Below are 22,250 nucleotides of genomic sequence, written 5' to 3' on the forward strand. Positions count from 1 at the left end.
TATGGAACATGTTAACAAGCATACAATGTTGTTGTTCATTTGTACGGATACCATAGAGTTGGGGTTTTTATAACTAAATAAACTGCAGTTTTATTAGAATGACAAACAAGTTTTCTTATATTGGAATTCTTTTTCATGTATTTTTATACCCTTCACCATCGTGAGAAGGGTATATATAAGATTGTCTTTCCGTTTGCAATTTACACAATATAATTTTCCGATCCCATAAAGTATATATATTCTGGATCCTTATATATTGCGGAGTTGATAGCCATCTCCATCTGTCAGTCCGTCCGTCTGTCTATATGTCTGTCTGTCTGTCTGTCTGTCTGTCTGTCTGTCTTTCTGTCTGTCTGTCTGTCTGTCTGTCTGTCTGTCCGTCTGTCTGTCTCTCTGTCTGTCTGTCTGTCTGTCTGTCTGTCTCTCTGCCTGCCTGTCTGTCTGTCTGTCTGTCTATCTCTCCGTCTGTCTGCCTGTCTGCCTGTGAGTCTGTTGAAATCAGTTTTCTGAAGACCCCAGATATCTTTGCGAACAAAATCTATAATAATTCTGCCGGACATGCTTTCGAGAAGTATCCTATTTAAACTTATCATTGTCAGTGGCGTAAATGAAAAACCTGCGGTGAAGGGTATATAAGATTCGGCACAGGCGAATATAGCATTCTTACTTGTTTTAATTCACTATTTCCTTGTTTTAAGAATTTTGCATAATATATAATAGAAGAACTTTTTAAAAAGAAGACAATTTTCTATAACTTCTTGCATACTTATTCAACTGTTGTTTTATACCCTACTGTAGTAGACACAATAAGGCATAAACAAGTAGGGTATTGTATACTGAAAATTGTAACGATTGTCCCATTTGTAAATTGCTTAAATATACCGTTATAAACAAGTTTCTTGAGAACCAAAATTGCAATAACATTTTTCTATTAATACGAAAATTATTCAAGTTAAATTTTAAAATATATCCAAATTAATGCAAGGATTTATTTGGGTAAGAAAAACCCCACAGGTTTAAATTTTTTCAAACTAATTTAAATTTGTACAATAATTATTCAATACGAAGTCGTACTAGACGCTTATAAGTAACCGATTTTTTCTCTACTTTTTAATTTTTCCCAAAGTTTGATGTCGGTTTGAGACTCTAACCAAAATGTATTTCTTGTTATCCAAATTAAGTGTAGCCAAAGCAATTTTAATACATTTTTCACTATATTGCTACAAACTATTTTTATATACACATAATTGTTCCTTTGGGTAATAATATTTCAATAAAACTTTAATTAGGACATTTTTTCAAATCATATTTTCCGCTCATCTGTACTTTTATAGCACCATTTCATCTTATCTTTCAATTTAACATAGAAACAATTAATTGGGATTTATTCCCCAAAAACTTTCGTACATAATTTCTAGATTTTAATTGTTTAATTTGTATTGTTCCTTTCATTTCAATATATTTCAACTTGCTTACTTGCTATTTTTATTGTCGACTTTTTTCTTGGTTTAGTTTTTAATATGTTTATCATTTGTTGTACATAATGTTTTTTTTTTCTAGATTTCCGTTAACAATTTTTACCATACTAAAAAAAAAAGAATAAAAGAAAAGTATAAGTGGCGTAACAGCACATTGCTTGACTGACTGACTGATGGTAACGACGAACGTTGACAATGATACTACGACCATAAAATGAAAAAAAAGTGCCTTGTGCTGAAGAAATTTATTGAATAGCAATTTTAACGCTTCAACCACTAACAAACTTAATTAATTTGCCATTCAAGAACTAAAGCTTAATTGCTGTTAGTTGTTGTTGGTTCCTTTTCTTCGTCGTCTCACCCATTCCCTTATTCATTCATGGTCTTTGTCTTTTTTCCTGTTGTTAGTTATACCCTACCCCACTTTAGTGGGGAGGGTATATTGGATTTGTGCTGATGTTTGTAACATACAAAAATATTCGTCCTAGACCCACCTTAAAGTATACCAATCGGCTTAGAATCGTTTTCTGAGTCGATAAAGCTATGTCCGTCCGTCAGTCGGCTGGCTGGCTGGCTGGCTGTCCATGTAAACCTTGTGCGCAAGGTACAGGTCACAATTTTCAAGATAATTGGATGAAATTTGGCACGCACGTTTTGACCCAAGGACGAAGCCTATTGAAAATGGTTGAAATCGGTCCATTATTTCACCTAGCCCCCATAGAACAGGTCCCCCCGAAAAGGGCTTCTGAGCTCATAATTATGTTAAATATACAGATATATCGATAAAATACGGCACAACTAAGTTTATAGAAGTCTTGATGATCCTCCCAAATTTCATAAAGATCGGGCCCCATCTGACCCTAGCTCCCATACAAAGTCCCCTTCAGAAAATTACTTTAATGTCCCAAATTAACTTATAAACACAAATATCGCAATGAAATTCAGTACAATAAAATATTATGTAAATGTAAATATATCCGCAAAATTTTATCGGGCTTGGTCCATATTTGCCCCTAGCCCCCATATAAAGCCTCTTTCAGAAAATTAGTTTTTCATCCATAAATTGCTTAAATGTATCGGAACAAGGGAATATTGAAGATAAATGCTTTATTATGAAAAATAAATCACATTTAATATTCATAACTGGTGTAGGGTATCATATGGTCGGCCACGCCCGACTATACTTTCTTACTTGTTTTTATGTTGGTATTTATATTGTTGTTAAAGTGCTTGTAGTTGTTCTTGTATTTCATGTACTATTTTTTAGTACATAGTTTAAATTTTATTCACATTCATCCTTTTCGTATGCTCATTTCCCCTCGCAGCACAGCTGTGCTGTTTTACTGTAATTCTTGGCTTATCTGATTAACGTTATTCCTTACTATATTTGTGTCCTTGTTTTCTACATTCAAGTAAATATATTTTTAGGGTAAGTAATGAAGTAAAGCATGAAAGCAGCATCGTAATATAATGTACAGTGGTTTTAAAGTCATTACGAATCTGAACTAGATCTGAACTAGAACTGAACTTGAACTGAACTAGAACTGAACTACAACTGAACTAGAACTGAACTAGAACTGAACTAGAACTAGAACTAGAACTGAACTAGAACTGAACTAGAACTGAACTAGAACTGAACTAGAACTGAACTAGAACTGAACTAGAACTGAACTAGAACTGAACTAGAACTGAACTAGAACTGAACTAGAACTGAACTAGAACTGAACTAGAACTGAACTAGAACTGAACTAGAACTGAACTAGAACTGAACACTTGATTTTAATTTAAAATATAAAATCTTTTTAACAGTTTTTAATTCTTTCAATCCAATGTTAAGCATTATTAACAAAAATCATTGCAAAAACTGCTATTAATAAGAAATAATAAAGAAACGAGGAAATGAGTACGAGCAACGAAAGGCAGAGAAGCTTTCATAAGTCTTGTGATTCAATATGATTTCTTTTATTATATGTATGTGTGTCATTATTTTCAACTTAAATTTTTTTAATGTTTTCAGTTTGTCTAAGAAGAAAAATGATATTAAGACATTAAAAAAACGAGCTCCAATAAGAATAAAGTTTTATTTGTTTTTTTCTTTCTTATCCATTGTTATTTATGAACCAGCTGCATTCTATAAAACGCAATAAAACTCTCATCAGGATGTCGGTAAATTCGTGTTTTTGTGTGTGTGTCGGATAATCACTCTGTATGTTTATTACTTAATGGTCTTATGGTCCTTGTTGAATTGATGTTAAATGCTTTTCTAGCACCTTTCGTAGTTACGTACCTTTAGCAGAAAAAAAAAATAATACTATTGATGTATTAATCGCTGCACTATGGTCTAGAAACTACATATATTTTTTTAATAATAAAAATGCTTATATTTAAGAATGTGTTAAGAAATATTTTAAAAATATTATAAAAAAGAACGAAATATAATAATTACGTGAATATAAAGTGTTTGTCGTTTTTCAAGGTTTGATATTGTAGAACCATAGTGCAGTATAAGTTAAGCTAAGTTGTTTTTTTATAAATATTTTTTTTTCTCTCTAAAAGTTTACATTGTGTAATTAGTGTTTGTTTTTACACTTTATTTCCTTTAATACTATTATCATGTTTGTGCTTTGTCTTAATTGTTTTTATAACATCCTTTTTTCGTTCTATTCAAGAGAGTAATAAAAAACTTTAAAAACTTTTGTATTGTTTAGTTTTTTGCTTACCTTTTTGAAATAATCAATTTTACTTTAAACTTTGTTTAATTATAAATTTTTCTATACATAGATTAGTTTTTTCATTATTGCCAATATTTAAACAATTAGTGATTAAAAATAAAAAAAATATAAAATAATTGAAAAAAAAAACAAAATTCCATTTAATGGAAAAGTTTATAAAATATTTGACCAAAAAAAATAGTACTTGATACATATAGTGGACATAAAAAATTATCCATAGTTTATAAAGCAAATATTCATAAAAAAATTTTTTTTCCATAAGTTCCATTTACATTTACTTAGCATAATAAAATAAAATGAAGTTTGAAGCAAATTAACACAGAAGTTTTGTGGCAAATTCGATTCAAAGTTTTTTGTTAAATTCATGAACAAAATAAAGGCTGCTGACTTTGATTGAATACCCCTCATGTGAATTTTGAACTTAGCTTTACAAAAATGGGTGGATAACCAATAGCGGCCGTGACACCTTATATGTTAACCCCCTTATTCAGAAATAACATTTTGTTTTATAACTTAACTTTGACTTTGATTGAATACCCCTCATGTGAATTTTGAACTTAGCTTTACAAAAATGGGTGGATAACCAATAGCGGCCGTGACACCTTATATGTTAACCCCCTTATTCAGAAATAACATTTTGTTTTATAAAAGGTTTATAAAACAAAATTTCATTTATAAACAGTTTATAAAATAATCATTTATTTATGGACATCAATTTCTAATGGATATTAAAATCTAATGTTAATTGATCTTCTCGATTAAATAATGTCATATAATTTTATCATATAATTTATAAGGACGGACAGACATGGTTGAGTTATTGATACTGAGTCAATTGATTAACGATAATTAACGAAACTAGGAAATAACTGAAATCTAATACAGTATATTACACTAATTAACTAATATGGTAAATCGTATTTTAGAATGAAACAGATCCGCACTGTGAATGTTACTATGAGTCTTTTCTAGTGAAATTAAAAGTTGTTAATGAATGTTTGAAAACCTAAATTTCTCCTGAATATACTTGACGTCAATCTCAATAATATTCCAAACAAATATATAAAAATTTTCAAACATAAAAAATGATTTAATATTTACTGTCACAATTTGTTTATTTGTTTATGTTAAAGAATAATGAACTTATTTGCAATCTGTCTGTGATATTTGTCACCAATAGAATAATGTCAAAATTAATATACTTATTAAATATGAAATTTACTGTCAATAATATGCGACTAAATTTAACTTTACATAAAATCGTTATGACAAAATTATGAACCGATTCTCAAAAATATTTTGAGAATGAGATATTTAAGTTTTTAAAAACCTGTGCAAAATTTGATCGAAGTATTTATGAATGTATGCTTAGAATGTATTTCGAGGGGAAATTTACTTGGAAGTTAATTAAAATCGTGGTCAGATTTTTACCTTTTTTTAGTGCTCAACATTTATGATCAATAACAAGAATTTCATCTTCTAGCTCTTTTTTGTGGACACTATTGCGCGTTAACATGCAAATAGACAGATGGACGGACACATCTATATTGCACAGTGGGCCAGAATTGTTTTTTTTTTTTTGGAAATAAATATGTCCTTTCTAAACGGCTAGTTCGATCAGGTTAAAGGAGTATTAGAGTTTAAGTTTTGAAAATGGATCCACAAATACTCCAGGGGTGGGGTTATGGGCGCTTAAAGTAGGGTATCATGATCATACTTCTTGACTACGCCTTTGTCAAATTTTATCCAGATCGAACTAGCCCAAAAAATTCCATTCTGACCCACTGTGTATCGTTTTAGAATATCACAAGAACACAAAATTGATATCGCATTATACAAAATTCGGGTTTTTTGAAGGTGTATATAAAATGATTTTTGAAGTATGTATTTTCCTCAAATTTATTTCGTTAATTTTGGTGCAAACAATTCAAAAATAATGCGTCATAATGCTTTCAAATATTTATTATATAATTAAATAATAAATTTATTATATATTATAATAATTTTTATACCCACCATCAAAAAAGATGGGGGGTATATTGTTTTTGTAATTCCGTTTGTAACACATTGAAATATTCGTCTAAGACCCATAAAAGTATATATATTCTGGGTCCTTATTAGATTATAAGACGATCTAGCCATGTCCGTCCGTCTGTCCGTCTGTCTGTCTGTTGAAAACACGATAGAGTCCAAACGATAGCGAACGAAAACACGATAGCGAGCTGAAATTTTGCACAGATACTTCTAGTTGATGCAGTTTGTTTGGTATTGAAAATGGGCAATATCGGTCCACGATTTCGCCTAGCCCCCATATAAGGCCCCCTTCAGAAAATGACTTTATCGCTCATAACTTGCTAAGGGAAGCATCAATAGCAGTGAAATTCGGCACAAACATGTTTTATGGCAACATAAATCTCTTCGTAGAATTTTATAAGGATCGGTCCATAATTGACCCTACCCCCCATATAAAGTCCCCTTCAGAAAACGACTTTATCGCCCATAACTGGATAAGAGAGGCATCAATAGCGGTGAAATTCGGCACAAACATGTTTTATGGGAACATAAATCTCTTTGTAAAATTTTATAGGGATAGGCCCATAATTGACCCTACCCCCCATATAAAGTACCCTTCAGAAAATGACTTTTTCGTCTGGCTATGAAAAACATCAATAGCGGTGAAATTTGGCACAAACAAGTTTTATGGGAACCTCAAGCTCTTTGTAAAATTTTATAAGAATCGGTCCATAATTGACCCTACCCCCCATATAAAGTCCCCTTTAGAAAATGACTTTATCGCCCATAACTGGCTAAGAGAAGCATCAATTGCAGTGAAATTCGGTAGAAATATGTTTTATGGGAACCTAAATCTTTCCGTGGAATTTTATAGGGATAGGCCCATAATTGACCCTACCCCCCATATAAAGTCCCCTCAGAAAAAGACTTTATCACCCATAACTGGCTAAGAGAAGCATCAATAGCTGTGAAATTCGGCACAAACATGTTTTATGGGAACCTTAATCTCTTCGTAGAATTTTATAAGGATCGGTCCATAATTGACCCTACCCCCAATATAAAGTCCCCTTCAGAAAATGAATTTATCGCCCATAACTGGCTAAGAGAAGCATCAATAGTGGTGAAATTCGGAAATTTTATGGGAACATAAATCTCTTTGTAAAATTTTATAAGGATAGGCCCATTATTGAACCTACCCCCCATATAAAGTCCCCTTCAGAAAATGACTTTATCGCCCATAACTGGCTAAGAAAAGCATCAATTGCAGTGAAATTTGGCACAAACATGTTTAATGAGAACTTAAATCTCTTTGTAAAATTTTACAAGAATCGGTCCATAATTGACCCTACCCCCCATATAAAGTCCCCTTCAGAAAATAAGACTAAGATAACTGGCTAAAGGATAGGTCCATAATTGACCCTACCGCCCATATAAAGTCCACGTCAGAAAATGACTTTATCGCACATAACTGGCTAAAGGAAGCATCAATAGAGGTGAAATTCGGCGCAAACATGTTTTATAAGAATTTAAATCTCTTCGTAAAATTTTATAAGGATCGGTTCATAATTGACCCTACCCCCCATATAATGACTTTAAGGCTTATTACTGACTCAAAAATTCTACATAAACAAGTTTTGTCCAAGCCAAAAGTTCTTTATCAAATTTTATTAGGATCGATCCTTAATTAACCCTATCCCACTTGTAAAGGCCCCTTCAGAAAATGTCTTTAAAGCTCATTACTAGCTTAAAACTGCGAGTACATCGATGAATTTCGACATAAACAATTTCCGTATTAGCTAAAATCTCCCACTAAATTTTATGAGGATCAGTCTGTAATTGGTCCCCTTCAGATAATGACTTTAACGCTCATTACTGACTCAAAAATGCGATACAATCGTTTTAATTTTTTGAAGTATAGATCCATAATTGACTTACACGGGGGTGGGCGTATAGGGGCGCCTTTAACGATTCACTCCAGAGAATCACTTTAACGCTCATGTATGGCTCAAAAGTTCTTCCAAATTACGGTAGTTTTATAGGAACTGGAAGTTTTCAACTGAATTTGATGAGGATAACTAATCAAACACCCATTTTCGGTTCCCTTCAGATAATTATTTTAAACCTCATGACTGAATTAAAGATACAAGTACAGCTACATTAGATACAAATAATTATTGTATAAACCGACAAGGATATGTCCATAATTGACTCTACCCTCCATATAACCACTCTTACAAAAAAACAGTTTATGGTTATAAATATTGGATCAAACAAAATTAATATTTTTAATTCGGAAGAGCACGGTCCATGCTTAAGCCCTTATTAAATTCCCTCTACCAAATATTTCCCTGGTGTTCATATTAATATCGACATATGATTCAACATAGATTGATAATATCAAAGTTTATTTATAAGGATGATTTGATGGTGGGTATATAAGATTCGGCATGGCCGAATATAACACTCTTACTTGTTTTTTACTAATTTGTATTTTTGTCATAAATATTATCAATATGCAATTTTATTCACCTTTAAACCTTATGAAACTGATATCAATATGAACGAAATTTCAAATTAAATTGCAAGACATACTATAATACACAATTGTGTTTGTTTATTGTTTTTCTTAATTCCCCCCTTAAGGTCTAAGCAGAATATTAAAAAAAAAAGTAATAAAAATAAATTAATAAGTTTTGTAAAAAAATGCAAACATTTTGTGCAGAATTTGCTGGTATAAAAACACAAATATTTTCACATCTTTATGTAGTAACAAACTGAAAATTGAAAATAAAACAACACAAATATGGCAAAATTATTTGTAAGTAAAATTCATTTTTTTTTTGGCATAAGAAAATTTATTTATTTTAAAAATATTTTTTTTTTTTCATTTCAGATTATTGTTCTTTTCGCTTTAATCGCCGTTGCTTTGGCTCAACACGGTTATGGTGCCGGTGGCCATGGCCAACAAGGCTATGGTAGCCAACATAGCAGTCATGCTCCCCAAGGTGGACATGTTGGCCGTGAACAAGGTTTTAGTGGTCATGTTCATGAACAACAGGCTGGGCATCATCATGAAGCTGGCCATCATGAGCAAGCTGGTCATCATGAACAATCTGGTCAACAAGTTCATGGTCAAGGTCATGGTTATAAAAGTCATGGTTATTAAGTATATTCGAAATAACAATTTAACCACAAAAGTAAATAAAAAGAAATTCGCTTAAAGCCAAATTTTTATATACAAATTTAATTTTCAATTATATATTTATTATTATACCCTACACCACTATAGTGGTGTTTGTGTTTGTAACACTCAAAAATATTGGTCCTACACCCACTTTAAAGTATATCAATAGGCTCAGAATCACTTCTGAGTCCATTTAGCTATGTCCGTCCGTCCGTCCGTCTATGTGTCCATGTAAACATTGTGCGCACGCTACAGGTAGCAAAAACATCGGTCCATTACTTAGCATAGCCCCATAAAACCGTACCGAATGGCTTTTGAGCTCATAAATATATTGTATGTTCTTGTATCGCTCCAAAAATCGACAAAACTCAGTTCTATATAAGTCTTAATGATACATCTGATTTCTGTTATGATCAGGCTTCATTTGATCATATCCCCCATACAAAGTCCCTTTCGGAAAATGACTTGATGGTCAAAATTCCTATTTTTGTCAACAAATTGAATTAAATTAAAAATGTAATACTTTATTATTAAAAAAACAAGTAGGAAAGTATAGTCGGGCATGGCCGACCATATAATACCCTACACCATAAGGAGGTATTTTTTATATTTTTCACAAAAATCTTTTATGTTGAATTTTAATTCCAAAGTATTTAAGCAATTTTTTGATAAAAACAAATTTTCTAAATGAGGCTTTATAAAGGAGTATAGGTCAAACATGGCCCGATCCTCATTAAATTTTGGAAAAGGATATATTTTTAAATAATAGTTAATTATGTTGAGTTTCATTGCGATACAAATGGTTACAAGTCAATTTTAGACGTTTAAGACATTTTTGAAGGGGGGTTTGTATGGGGGCTAGGGTCAAATAAGGGCCGATCATTACGAAAATCTGCAGTGTCATTTATACTTATATAAAACTTATTTGTGTCAATTTTTAGAGAGACAATAGTATATTTGATGTAATTATGGCATAAAAAGCCCAAATCGGGAGGTACGGTTGTATGGGAGCTAGGTGAAATAATGAACTGATTTCAGACATTTTAAATAGGATTCGTTCTTGTGCCAAAAAACATGCTTGATCCAAATTTCATCATATTATCTTGAAAATTGCGGCCTGTACCTTGCACACAAGGTTTACATGGACAGCCAGCCAGCCAGCCGGACAGACCGACGGACATGCCGCAATCGACTCAAAATGTGATTCTGAGTCGATCGGTATACTTAAAGGTGGGTGTAGGACCAATATTTTTGTGTGTTACAAACATCAGCACAAACGTATAATACCCTCCCCACTATAGTGGTGTAGGGTATAAAAATCAACATTTTTAACATGATCACTGGTGTAGGGTATCATATCTTCTGCCACGCCCAACTATAAATTCTTACTGGTTTTCTATTTGGTAAAGTGAAGGAGAAAATAATTCGTGAAAGTTTAGAAAATAACTTTAATTTGCTTATTCTATTTATAAATTAATAGTTTTACTTCACTGTTTGGTGATAAAGCTAATATATAATATAATTGTAAATTATCTATAGTATTATTTCCTTATTCATTTTCTCAGTATTTGTTTTCAAAAAAGCGTGCGATTCATAATATTCAATTTTAATTTGCGTAAACATAAACATTTTTTTTTACAATCATTGTACAGTAGACTCTTTGAAGGCACAAAACAATATAATTTTGGAGACGGGTTTTTCCAAAAAGATGAAATATTAAAATTTTTGCATTAACCCTTGTTTCACAGACGTTACTCAATTGGACCTATGTAAAATATTTGTGTAAAATTTCAAGTCTCTAGTTCTTTCCGTTCGGACCCTATCATGCTTTCAACAGACAGAGGGACTTACGGACAGACATGGCTAAATCGTTTTAGAATTTAATAAGGATCCAAAAACATTTTTCGTTCTATGACCAATATTTCTATGTGTTACAACTGAAATGACAAAACGACCATATTTTTTGATGGTGGGTATAAAAATTCTTAAACGATCTTTAGTTCTTTTCCTACTTAAACATTTATGAGAATTCATTAATTGTAAACTAAACAATTAATATTGTTATAAACCGTTATACATAATTGTATATACCTTCCATATACGAAGGCCCCATAAATGCAAAGTAAATTTCGGTGTGTAGTGTATTTTGATTCTATCAAATGATCTCTTTGTTATTTTCTACCACAACAGGTTTCAACAGGTTAGTCAATATACCAGTCCACAGTCTAATTAATAGACTAGTAAAGCGTCTGGTCCATAGACTATTTATATTAATGAGAACCTCAGGGTAATATTTGAAAGAGGTCCATAAATGGGGGTTTAACTATTGACAGCGCTCTTTCGAATTAAATATGTTAATTTATATAGGGAGTAGGGTTATATGGGCCAATTCTCATAAAAGTCGGTACGAATATTTCAGTTCCTTATTTATTTCAAATTTCGTAGATTTATTTGTATTTTTAGCTAGTAATGAGCATTAAAGTCATTTTCTTAAAGGGACCTTATTCGGGGTTAGGGTTAATTATGGACTAATTCTCATAAAGTATGGTAGAGAGATTTAAGCATAAAATTATTTTATGTCGAATTGCATTGCGGTATTCGTATTTTTCTTGTTGTAGTCATTTTCTGAGGGGGAATTAATATGGGGTGGGGTTATAATGGACTGATCCGCATACAAATTGGTAGAGAGTTTTTGGTTCCTATAGAACTTATCAGTGTCGAATTTCATCGCTGTACTCGCATTTTTAAGCCAGTAATGAGCGTTTAAGTGATTTTCTGATGGGGACATAATGGACCGATCCCCACAAAATTTTGTAGAGAGATGTTGTTAGCTCATAAAAAACTATATCGAATTTTATCGCTTTATTCGTTTTTTTTGGCCATTAGTGGCCTTAAAGTGGCGTTAAAGTAATTTTCTGTTGGGGACCTTATATGGGATATAGGGTCATTTAAGACCCAATCCACATACAATTTGTGGAAAGGTTTTTAGCTTCTAAGATGAGCGTTAAAGAAGGCGACTTTATATGGGCGGGTAGGGTTAATTATGGACGATCAACATAATATTTAGTAGAGAGATTTTGATATAAAACTTACTTCTGTCAAATTTCATTGCTATACTCGTATCGCTTTTTTTTATCGCTTTACTCGTTTTTTTACGCCAAAAATGAGCGTTAAAGTCATTTTCTGAAGGGGACCTTATATGGGGGGTAGGGTCAATTATGTGTCCATTTTCATCGCTATATTCGTATGTTTAAGCCACTAATCAGCAGTCATAGTCATTTTCAAAAGGGGACCAACCAGGGCCAATTATGAACCGATCCACATAAAATTTGGTAGAGAGATTGTGGCTCATATAAAACTTACTTCTGTGAAATTTTATCGCCATACTCGTATTTTTAAGCCAGTAAAGAGCGTTAAAGTAATTTAATGGAGGGGACCTTATATGGGGGGTAGGGTCAATTGTGGACCGATCCACATAAAATTTGGTGGAGAGATTTTCACTCGTATAAAACTTACTTATGTCAAATTTCATCGCTATACTCGTATTTTTACGCCAATAATGAGCGTTAAAGTCATTTTCTGAAGGGGACCTTATATGGGGGGTGGGGTCAATTATGGACCGATCCACATAAAAATTGGTGGAGAGATTTTCACTCGCATAAAACTTACTTACGTCAAATTTCATCGCTATGCTCTTATTTTTGCGATAATAATGAGCGTTAAAGTCATTTTCTGAAGGGGACCTTATATGGGAGGTAGGGTCAATTATGGACCGATCCACATATAGTTTAGTGGAGAGATATTGGCTGGCATGAAATCGCTATATTCGTATGTTTAAGCCTGTAATCAGCGTTGTGTTGCTTTTTTTCAATGCAAGCAATAAATTGTCTTTTTTAATAAAATTTTAGGAAGTTGTCTCATATTTCCGTTATTTATGGATGCCTTTGCCGATTTTAAATATTAAACTTTACGAAAGCATGTCTGACAGAATTATTGAAGATTTGGATCCCGAAAATAATTTCAACAGACAGACGGACACACAGACAGACAGGCAGACAGACGGACGGACGGATAGACGGACGGACAGACGGATAGACGGACGGACAGACGGACAGACAGTCGGACAGACAGTCGGACAGACAGTCGGACAGACAGACAGACAGACAGACAGACAGACAGACAGACGGACCTTTGTCTTCAGGTTTACTTATACTTAATGCTTCATTTTCTATGAAACTCAAAAGTCCAATTTTTCCCATATAAACACATTACCAAACTTTGACGGCGATGCGAGGGTTCTTTGTTCTAATTAATGAATATTTTCTTAGAACCATTAAACTGTGTGAAACATATCAGGAAAATCCATAAATTAATTACACAAAAACATATTTTTTCACAGATAATATACAGAAGACTCTAATAAAACACAGTAAAATACAGCTAAAATTTGATTTATGTATTTGTTTGAAGATTTGTTTCTTTTAGTATTAAAATGCTTTAATTAGGTTTTTATATTATTTAATAGTAAATAAATTTAGATCTATGTTACATGCTTTTAAATGGAATACTGTAAATTTTTATTGTTTTTATTAAAACCATAAACAATGTTAAAGTACATAATTCCGTAAGTAATGAACTTAAACTATTTTTTTAAATAACTAAAAGCAAAAAAATTAAATCATTTAAAAATATTTAATATACTTATGTTTGTAAATTTCCATATATGTAAACACAATTTAAATAAAAGCTTTATTCTTAATCTGATTTCTATGTTAAATCAATATGTGTGTACTTATGTATAATTGCGGTCATTCTAAAAAAAGAACAAGCAGATGTTTACTCGTGCACAGATATGTTTGTCCATGTTTATGTTTGGATTGTTTTTGATCTCAATTTTAATCGCATAAAATAGTTTTATTGATAAGGGATTATACCATTCTGTAAGTGTAGTATGTATGTCTACATAATTGTTTAATCAATTCTATTTAATTGAGAGATTCATAGAACTTAAACTAAATGTTTTTGTTTTTATTTGTACTGTATAATTTTTAGTATAAATACTTATTGCGTTAGAATTTCAAATTAGTACAAAGTTTTTAATTAAACAAGTGACAAGTAAAAAAAAAAAAAATTCATAAATATTTAAATAAACAATAAAATGGCAAAACTTATGGTAAATATTTAATTATTCGTAATATTAAAAAAAAAATTATAACAACTTATTTAATGTGTGTAATTTATTATTACAGATTGTTTTTGTAGCCTTATTTGGCATTGCTTTGGCCTATCCCGGTGGTTATGGTGGCGGCTATGGTAATGGCGGTCATGCCCCTCAAGTGGGAGGTGGATATGGTGGTGGACATGGTGTTGGTGGTGGACATGGTGTTGGTGGTGGACATGGTGTTGGTCATGGTGGTGGTCATGGTGTTGGTGGTGGTTTCGGAGGACATCAAGGTGGACACCAAGGTGGTTTGGGTGGACACCAAGGAGGATTGGGTGGTCACCAAGGCGGTTTTGGTGGACACCAAGGCGGTTTGGGTGGACACCAAGGCGGTTATGGAGGTTCTCAAGGTGGTTTGGGTGGTCACCAAGGTGGTTTGGGAGGTCACCAAGGCGGTTATGGTGGTTCCCAAGGTGGTTATGGTGGCAGTCATGGTAGACATGGCAGTCACGGCGGTCATGGTGGTTATGGCAAACATGGATATTAAAAATTGTGATTTGTTAAACATTTAGATTTAGGTATTACTTAGTAAATAAAACGAAAAAAAACTTTAAGTGATATTGTTCTTTAAAATAGTGTTTGCTTAATTTAAATTCAGCATGACAAAAACAAAGGAATTTGGAAACTAAACAGAGATAACTTTTTTAAAAATACCGATATTACCATAAATAAACAAGTCTTATACAAACCAAAATCTTTTTATTAAATTTTGTGAGGATCTGTCCAAAATTGACCTTACTCCCCATATAAATCCCTCTGCCAAATTTTATGAGGATTGGTCTGATAATTGACCCTAACCGCTTCGGATACCGTCTTAGAATTACTAGTACAGCGAAGGAATTCGTCTTAAATAAGTTTTATACGATCTGTAATCTCTGCCCCTAATTTTCCCTACTTCCCATATAAGGTTCCCTCCAGACATTGACTTTAACTCCTGAGTACAGCGATGAATTTCGACATAAACTTGTTTTAAAGGAACTATAATCTTTCTAACGAAATTCATAAGGATCTGTCGATAACTGACCTTCAGAAAATAAATTACACGCTCATTACTGTTAAAAAGTAAATAAACTTCAGTAATATGAACCACTTCAAAGAATTTAACTCGAAGAAGTGAGAAATATTTAGAGTAGAATAGTTTTGGAATTATCGTATTAATGAATTAACTTGAAGTGTTAGTAAAGAGTGCCATGGCTTGGCTCGGTCCATAAATGGTCATAGCTCCCATATAAGGTTCACTTCTAAAAAAATCACTTAAATACATATATTTAAGTAAGACATAAAGATATTGAAAGATATAATAGCTCCCATATAAGTCCCTTTTTTGATAACACGCAAAAGCACATATTGCATTAGTTTAGTTTACGTGTGTTGATTGCTATTTAACGAGTTCACTCGGAAGTCTTGTGACCCATTGTGTTAGCCTTAGAATTCTATTCTATTATATTGAGAGTTAATACATAAATCCATAATTTCGTTGTCTTTATGGTTCCTGTAGTTCTGGTAAGAACCAGCCGGTACTTCTAATAAATCCGATCATATTTACTAGTGACACATCACTGAGACAGTCCAGATCATGGAAAAGAGCTCTACCTACTGCACATAGAAGATGTTGTACCGATTCCTCTTCTTCTTCATCCAAACAATTTCTTCAATAGCTGTAGTCCATACGTTCCCACATATTACATATGTCCAACATACAGTGCCCACTAAATATACCCGTAAGAATCCTATTCGAATTCTTGCTAAATGATACTTTGTCAGAGCAGTCTGAATATTCCATAGGTGGTGACATTTGATCACCTGAGTACCATCTCTCTCAAAGCCTAGTCATTCATCAATTTCGATAAGCTCACCAGGGGAGTGTACATATGTATATAATAAACCTGTGGTTATCAGCACTCGCATATAACAACAAAGAACAAGAAGAAAGGGAGTCTTTAAAAAAATCTATTAAATTTTTATTCTACCCACCATCTTTCTCAGCGCCATGTTTAAAATTAATAACATTCCCATGAATATGTATGTATTTATGAATGTAAATAAAATCGCAACAAAAGGAAGAGAACGTTTATATTTGTATTTGTATGTATTGTTTACATTTACATACTTATGAGGAAAACTATTTATACAAAAGAATGCTAATTATGCATAAATAATTTAATTTCAACTAGGATAATTGGAACGATGATAAAACTAATACACAACCGTGCTTTAATATAGTGTTTAATATACATATAGCTGTCAATGAATAAATATAGTATAAGTAAGTAAATATAGTATAAGTAGTGCGTAAATTTTTACAAATTATAATATAATATCGTTTGTTGTAAAAGATTATAATGCCTCAGACTTAAGTGTTCGCAAAAGTGTATAATAAATGTAATTAAAACACAAAATTTACATAGAAAATGTAATTAAGTGCATTTATATGTATACTAGAATACCCTGGGTGCTTCGCTACCCTAACCAAAATTAAATACATACACAATTTTGTTTACTTTTATAGAAAATTAAAATTGATTTAAAAATTATTTAATGTTGCATGTTTTTTACGTTCAATATCACGTGAAAAACGAAAAAGTACAAAAATCTCTCTCAATAAATTATCATTTAATAAGGATGTTTTACTGTTTACCATTATAGAGAAATCAAAACGTACCATTTGAAGAATGGAAAAGTAGCAAAGAGTACCCACTTACAGAATATTATTCAGTCATGACCATGTACGATAAAATGTATAGGTTGAATATTTTGGAAAATTCAAAAAGTGCCATTTATGAGATAAAAAGTTACTAAAAAGTTCTTTCTTAAAGAATCTTCAATGAGGACCGTGTATGTTTAATAATCAAGTGTTTTGAATTCATATTATAAAACATACAGAGTATCAGTTGAAGAAAGAAAAAGTACTAAAAGTGGAATAAATTCTACCTTAGTGGAAAGTACTAATAAGAATAGAACAATTTTTCCACTTTTCGCTTAGAAATATACTTTTTTGAGAATTAAGTTTACAAAATGTTCCGTACTTATGTAAAACTATATATCACAGATAAAACTCAAACGATTCAAATCTGCATTCATTTGTTCCAGAAAAATTATGCTTTCAAAAAGGTACCAAACAATTTACTCGAATTTGGTCCTATATAGGCCTTAGTACTCGAATTCCAAAATAATATACCAATAGCTTATTTTGTCTGAGTAAATAAACTACTTTTTCGAATTTTATAAAAATTGGCTTAATGAGTTTGAATAAAATTTAATTTCTCGTTTTTCCCCTTTTTGGTACTTTTTTCCCCAGTGAAATAGCAAATATTTTGTTTCAACAAATATTACAGATTTAGTCCGTAATTTAATAGGAATACTTGAATAAATCGAAAAAGTTTTCTTAATGTGCTAAAAAAAGTACCAAAAATACAGTTTTCTCCCTTTTACACCCAAAAAGGGCTGAATTTTAAAAAAGTACGAAACAGGTGTCTCCTAATTTTTGGAGATATATTCAATATATTTACAAAGATTGTAATTTGTTTATTATTAAAAAAGTTATAAAGGGTCAAAAAAGGTACCAAAATCACCTTTGTTACACATTTTCACCACTTATAAGTCCGAATTTCAAAAAAGTACCAGACACCCATCTGCTTATTTTAAGAGTAGATACATGTGCATTTAAAATTTTTCTTGTATCACTAATATTAGGTAAGATAATTAAGAATTCCTGTTTTACCCGTTTTTCCCTTTTTTACTCCTAAATGTACAAATTTCCAAAAATCCCTCCTTAGTGGATCTATATATCCAAAAACACATCTACTGTCAAAATTTCATGATTCTAGGTTCAGCCGTTTGGGCTGTGCGATGATGAATCAGTCAGTCAGTAACGCTACTCTTTTATATATATATAAATAACAACAAATTAATTTTAAAGCAAATGAATGAAAGTTTAATGCTCAGAAAGGTATTTAAAATATTACTATATTACAATAGTATAAGTATGAGTCATAGTTCCATTTTATATCATATCGAACTTCCATATGGGACCTAAACAAAATATTTTGTTATGCCATTTAAGGGATTTTTATATAAAATTATTTATAAACAAATATAAAAAACATAAAAATTAACTTTTTTTTTGCTCTTTTATTTAGTGAAGCGAAATTGCATTTTATTTTAAAGCAATCCTAATATAAATAACAATATACATACATATGTTTGTATTTATTTACGCATAAAATCCATAAAAATTAATTATGTTGAAAATTTTGGTTAACATTTTTCAATATTTTATAGATTTATTGAAATTATTCATACGTGGGCAAATACATATATGCATAGATATAATTGGAGCTACATACATACATATGTATGTATGTCCATGATGCAAACTTATACATACGTACATGTAAATATGTATATATACATATCCAATTGAGCCAATAGAATTTAAAAGTCTCATAAATCTTTAAATTAAATACCACTGCAATGTAAAATATTGGTTTATAACTCTGATTTTGGGCTTTTACGCATAATATCAAAAATTAAATTTAATGAAAAACAAGTTAGAGTGCTATAATCGGCTATGCCGAATCTTAAATACCCTCCACCAGCAAGCTACTTTTTATTAAAACCCATTTAACTATCTAATCTTTAGATAACTTGGCAAAATTTTTGTTTCCGTATTGAGGGTACTAACATTTATGCATATGTCAAACTAATTTTAATTAGGTCCAGAAAAATTTATATTAATAGGCACTGGCCGGCTAGTTCGAAATCATTTTAATAGAATGATTTATCTATACACAGAACATACTCATTTTGAATTCTATCCGATGATATATAATCATTTAATAACGAATTAAGTGGTATTAGGTGATTTTCAGAAGTATACCTTATATGGAAGCTAAGACAAGTTATGGACCGATCCGGAAAAAAATTCCGTAGAATGATTTATATATACATTTATGCCGAATTTTATCTCGATAACTTTGATTGTCAATGTGCATTTGAGTTATTTTCGGAAATGGTCCTTATATGGGAGTTGAGACCAATTATCGACCGATAAGAAAAAAATTTCGTGATTTATATGCCAAAAAAAAAAAAAGAATTCAAGTCGAATTTTACGACAATAGATTTATTAATTAATGAAATATGTGCGTTTTGGAAGTGGACTTTATATATATAGGAGATATGACCTTACACAAAACATATTTGTGTCGAATTTTATCAAGATATCTTTATTTGACAAGATATCTTTATTTAAGTTATATTTTTGAAGTGGACCTTATATAGGAGCTATTACCATATATGGACTAATCCGGAAAAAAATTTGGTTGAATGATTCACAAAACATATTCAAGTCGTACTTTATCCCGATTTTCGTAAGTAGGCCCTCTATGGGAGCCTATCCGGAAAAAATTGATAGGCAAAACATATTTGTGTCGAATTTTATCAAGATAACTTTGTTTTAAATTTTAAATTAAATATGTGCGTTTAAGTGATTTTCGGAAGTGGGCTTTATATGGGAGCTATGACCAATAATGGACCGATCCGTTGATACCGATATATTTGAGGGAGTTATTAACGATAAACTAATTTCCGAGAATATATACCTTTGTATGGAGGCTATGGGAAATATTGGATCGATTGTAAATGATCACTGGCCTGAAAAAATAATGTGTGACAAAATTCATCGAAATATCTTTGATACTTTCTGAGAAAACTTTAAAAGAATTATGAAAAAAACGTAATTTCTTCGAGGTAGTCTGAAATTTTTACTCATAACTTTTTACATTGCTGATTTTCAATACCAAACTGCTTAGGATAATAATACATATTTTGGGTGAATTTGGTTGATTTGCTTTGCTTATTTTTAACCTGAGCGTGTTTTAGGCACAGACAGACGGACATAGCTAAATCGACTCAGAATTTGATAAGGACCCAGAATATATATACTTTGTTTATCATACTTTACAGTTTTAGTATGAAATTGGTTAAAATTTTGAAGCCAGATGAAATTATTAAAAAATGTCATTCAATTTTACTCGGGAAGTTATTGAGAATCGAATGGTATACTAAAATATATATAGTACAAAAAAACAATATGATGGACAAATCTAGTATGCTGATCATATATGAATGTGGTACATATTACCTTCATAAAATACAAACAATTTATATGAACGTCCAAATGAACAAAAAATACTTATGAACATTATACAATATTATTCCATTACGCTACACAAAAATGTTCAATTCAATAAAATAAATACGTAAACTCATGCATACAGAAATATATATATATATGTTCATATAGTGAAAATCTATATAAAATATAATAATCTGAAATAATACCATATGAATTAACGGTTATTGCACAAAACTTGCAAATGAAACAAATAAATAGTGTACATGCAAATTATTACCACAAAAGGATAAAATTGGTAAACATCTACATAAGTACGTACATACAAGCACGCATTCATATTGTGGAGTTAAACTTGTTATGTACTAATATGTACAAGTACTCTGAAAATACAATTATATTAAAATAATTCTACTACTATACATATTAGAACTGCCCTTAAAAATTATTTTTAATTGTTTGGATTGATGCAATTTTATTCTTTATCAGCTATTTGGTTTTTATTTCTTCGATATTTTCATTATAAAATCTATTGATTCCAGACTTGGGATTATCCTAATATGTTATTGTTTTTGTTATTTTCTGCACTACTTTAATTTTATAAAAATTCAATTTTTATTTGCTTTCAAATGCAAACACGAAAAACAAGTAAGAAATTATAGTCGGGCGAGGCCGACCATATAATACCCTACACCTGTTACAAAAATAATATATGATTTAGTTTTCATAATAAAGCATTTAAGTTGAATTGTACCTTGTCTTGAATTATACTTAAGCCATTTATTGTTGAACAAAATTTTGGACATTTAAGTCAAATTTTGAAGGCGATTTGTATAGGGGCTACGGTCAAATGAGACACCATGAAAGTCATCAAGGCTAGTATAGAACTTGGTTTTGCAACTTTTTGTCGAGATATGAGTATATTAAACATAATTATGAACTTAAAATCCCTATACGTCGGGTTCAGTTGTATGGATGCTAGGTAAAATAATGGACCGATGTTAACCATTTTTAATAGGCTTCGTCTCCGTTACCATAGAAGATCATCTGCCAAATTTCATTGAATTATCTTCAAAATTGCGACCTGTAGTTTGATTACAAGGTTTACCAGTCCTATTCGGGGGTTCAGTTGTATGAAGGCTAGGTGAAATAATGAACAGATCTTAGCCATTTTCAACAGGTTTCGTCCCTGGGACAATAGAAGATCATATGTCAAATTTCATTGAATTATTTTCAAAATTGCGACATGTAGTTTGATTACAAGGTTTACATGGACGGACAGACGGACGGATGGACAGAAGGACGGACAGACGGACGGATAAATCGACTCAAAAAATGATTGTAAGCCGATTATTATACTTTAAGGTGGGTATAGGACCAATATTATTGTGCGTTACAAACATCAGCACAAACCCTATAAACCCTCCCCACTAAAGTGGTGTAGGGCATAATGAAAAAAGAAAATAGTTTTAAAATGTTGTATTTTTTA

At 31.3% G+C, this 22,250-nt stretch overlaps 3 protein-coding genes across 3 annotated transcripts in view; 2 read left to right on the forward strand and 1 right to left on the reverse strand.

Annotated features, from left to right (window-relative positions):
- Window positions 1–22,250, reverse strand: part of LOC119603351 — a gene marked incomplete at its 3' end in the record, with an annotated part of 100,101 nt that overhangs the window by 9,190 nt on the left and 68,661 nt on the right. The gene's annotated exons all lie outside the window — the stretch shown is intronic.
- Window positions 8,843–9,467, forward strand: LOC119603355 (antifungal protein-like). Its single transcript, XM_037955362.1, has 2 exons — window positions 8,843–9,041; window positions 9,117–9,467. Exons 1-2 carry the CDS (start codon window positions 9,027–9,029, stop codon window positions 9,387–9,389), a joined length of 288 nt encoding a protein of 95 aa, XP_037811290.1. The 5' UTR covers window positions 8,843–9,026; the 3' UTR covers window positions 9,390–9,467.
- LOC119603354 (glycine-rich protein DOT1-like) lies at window positions 14,492–15,182 on the forward strand. Its single transcript, XM_037955361.1, has 2 exons — window positions 14,492–14,580; window positions 14,657–15,182. Exons 1-2 carry the CDS (start codon window positions 14,566–14,568, stop codon window positions 15,113–15,115), a joined length of 474 nt encoding a protein of 157 aa, XP_037811289.1. The 5' UTR covers window positions 14,492–14,565; the 3' UTR covers window positions 15,116–15,182.

This window comes from Lucilia sericata, unplaced genomic scaffold (genome assembly GCF_015586225.1).
Source record: "Lucilia sericata isolate MDLA Ls3-8-SP2 unplaced genomic scaffold, ASM1558622v1 Contig000295F_arrow, whole genome shotgun sequence".
In the NCBI taxonomy this organism is placed as follows: domain Eukaryota; kingdom Metazoa; phylum Arthropoda; class Insecta; order Diptera; family Calliphoridae; genus Lucilia; species Lucilia sericata.